We start from the raw sequence: 2,797 nt of genomic DNA, 5'->3' as shown, positions 1-2,797 counted from the left end.
AAAATCAGCTTCTCAAAATTCTGCTAAATACAAAAAAAAGAAATGAAGTGTCAGTAGCAGTGTGTTCATGTCTGGATAAATAAGTTAAAATTGTTAGAATTTAGATTTTAATYTTATGCCTAATTTYTGTTGKCKTATTTCTTTTTTTATTGYAACTAAATTAGTTACCACATCAGMGCTTGATTTGCTCYCATCCACCAGATATTTTGATGAGTTTACTTCCCATTTTAATATAAAATCCCCCACTTTTCTTTAAATGTCTCGAGTTTAGGATACCAAACGTTCACGCCTGTAGGCAGAGTTCTTGCAGTTCCTTTTATTATCTGATTTCACGTAATTATTAACTGTGTTGGCTATTAAGTTAGCAAAGTTATTTTTATAATTTGCTCGGGTTCTAAATTGAAGCCTTTAAAATATTTTACATTGAACTCAATGGAATTAGTAAAAATACTCGATTTATGAGATCATTTTTTAATATGATGCAACCTTTTTGTGAACTACAACTCAGGCTTGCAACCTTCATTAATAAACCAGACAAAAAAGCCCACCATCTCTCCTAGCATTGCTTTAATCCAGTAAACCAGTTTGGCAGTTGCTAAAGTCGAGCTCAGGAAAGCACTAACGCAAAGCCGTGTGTCTTTGTTCAGTGTGCGTGCAAAGGTCGCTGCGGCAACAAGCAGTGCAGGTGTCGCAAAGGCAAGATGACGTGCGGCGAGAACTGCCAGTGTGATCACGAGAAGTGTCGAAACCTGGACAGCCAGGCGGCGGTGAGTTCCTGCCACTCCAGAGTCCAACTGTGACCTCGAGTTGGAACGAAAACGTTTGTGCTGCAAAAATGTTTGTTTGTTTTTTTGTTTGTGCCGCAATCGTTTTAAAGATGCTACCAAATGTTTCCATASGTCTTCTGAGGTCGACCAGCCAGTCCRTGTTAACACAAATGAATAAAATACRATCAACTGTGATACACTTTTGCTGGTTTGTGTTTCAAAARTTTTCATTTGTGCCGCCACAGTTTTTAACATTTAAAACCAAAGATTTTCCAGAGTTCAACCTGCTGCCCTTCCACATTCACATAATCAAGCAAATTAATATTTGTATTTTTTTTGTCCTGCATGTTTGTGCAGCTAAARACTTTATGGCCCAGTCAATGTGTTTGATTTTGTAAACGTGGGACAGAAGCTGGTTGATTTTTCACCTGTGGAAACATTTATCATTATTCTCTTTAAAATGATGGCGGCACACACAATTATTTTTATTTTGCTGCACAAACGTTTGACACAAGTTTCATTTGATTTGAAGAAGGGGCTCTTCATTTATGTTTCATCCCAAAAACCAAGCATACAGRAAAGATTTCACAGGAAATGCATTGAAACATCTGTGCCGCGTAACASTTCTGATAATGGAAGTAGTGACAATGCTACACAGCTTTTTTTTTTTTTGTTCATCTTGCAGCTGAACCGTTTCATTTTAATCAGTCCCCAAAAAAAACCTAAAAACCAAATACCTTTTTTAAGATTTGGTGCAGTGAAAAACGACGACCTCTGACCTCCGTTTGCTCATTTCAGGACGGAAGCATCACAGACGGCACTTCTAGAGACTCTGCGTCCCTGCAGGAGCCATCCTGCGACAACCCTGACGACGCCACCTTCTTCAAGCCTCCATCTTGCACCCCAACCAAAAAGGTAACGATGGACACGCGCACAGCATTTCCCCGAGTCGCAAACAGAAACTCTAGTGTGTTTTATTGGGTTCATACATGTGCTGGAAATCCTTCAAAATGTTTAAACTTCAATACGGTGCTTTCAAGATTTGGACAGAGCTCGATTGGGYGTAAAGTGCTCAATATTGTTTTTTTGGCAGAATGTCAAATGAGTGCTTATATTGTGTTTAAGCATTTAATTTGTGTAGGAAGGTCATTTAGCTTAATACAAACCAACCTGTTCAATGCTGTGAATATTTTTTGTTCCTAATGAACTTTATTTAAAAAAAAAAACAAACAACACTTTAATGTTTGTAGGTGCTGAAGGAAATCGGAGACATGGGCCAAAGCACCGCTGAGCTGCAGTTGCTAAGGAAACCCGCCTGGACGGAGGAGGAGGAAGGCGAGGAAGAGGATAACGAGGACAGAACGACKGTCAGCTTCCTCAAGAAGAAGAAGCGGCTCCTGACCAGCTTCCAGAACAGTTTCTTCTCCGGCTGCACTCCCATTAGAGAGGAATCCTAATAACTTCTGTTGTTGTTGTTGTTTTTATTGTTTTCTTCCTGTAGTCGTCAGTGTGTGTGTTTTTGTCTCATCTTTTGTCTATTTTTATGTCATCTACTGTACCGTGGAAGTCGCTGTAGATTTAAACTCTTCCGTTCATAGAGGTAAACTAATGGAGGTTTTGAAACATCGACTGGTATCCGTGACGATCAAGAACGCCTGTACAGAACTTTAGTTGTCATCTTTTCTTTCACTAACGTTAAAATAATCCGCTGCCACTCGTCGCCTTGGCTAGCGCTCTTTAACCTTTGTATGTGCTTTTAGTATCTGAGCTGAATAAAGTCTTGACATCACATCTAGATTTGAACAAAAATGACTTTTCTTCTTCTATTAACATTCAATTTCTAAGCATTGATGAAGAATATTTGTATTTATCCAAATGGTAATTTCATGTCCAGTTTTTCTGCTGTTCCAGAGACATTGTGTATTGGAATCTGTTTTCAAAATCACCATTTCTTACGGTTAACTACATTAATTAATCCCATTTCTTCCACATTAAGCTTGCATAAAATTAACRTGCACTTTGTTTCGTTA

The 2,797-nt window shown here is 38.5% G+C and overlaps 1 protein-coding gene across 1 annotated transcript in view; it reads left to right on the top strand.

Moving 5' to 3' along the window:
• The window catches only part of kif4 (kinesin family member 4), a gene marked incomplete at its 5' end in the record, with an annotated part of 12,520 nt that extends 9,956 nt beyond the window's left edge, over positions 1–2,564 (top strand). Inside the window, 3 exons of the mRNA XM_008402633.1 lie at positions 602–767; positions 1,566–1,682; positions 2,018–2,564. Of these exons, the coding sequence (XP_008400855.1) occupies positions 602–767; positions 1,566–1,682; positions 2,018–2,224 (490 nt within the window). The remainder of the gene's footprint in view (positions 1–601; positions 768–1,565; positions 1,683–2,017) is intronic.
• Between the last annotated feature and the right edge of the window lie 233 nt (positions 2,565–2,797).

Source organism: Poecilia reticulata, unplaced genomic scaffold, assembly GCF_000633615.1.
Source record: "Poecilia reticulata strain Guanapo unplaced genomic scaffold, Guppy_female_1.0+MT scaffold_243, whole genome shotgun sequence".
Taxonomy (NCBI): domain Eukaryota; kingdom Metazoa; phylum Chordata; class Actinopteri; order Cyprinodontiformes; family Poeciliidae; genus Poecilia; species Poecilia reticulata.
Note: the sequence above shows the minus strand (reverse complement) of the source record. Positions and strands in the feature narration are given on the sequence as shown.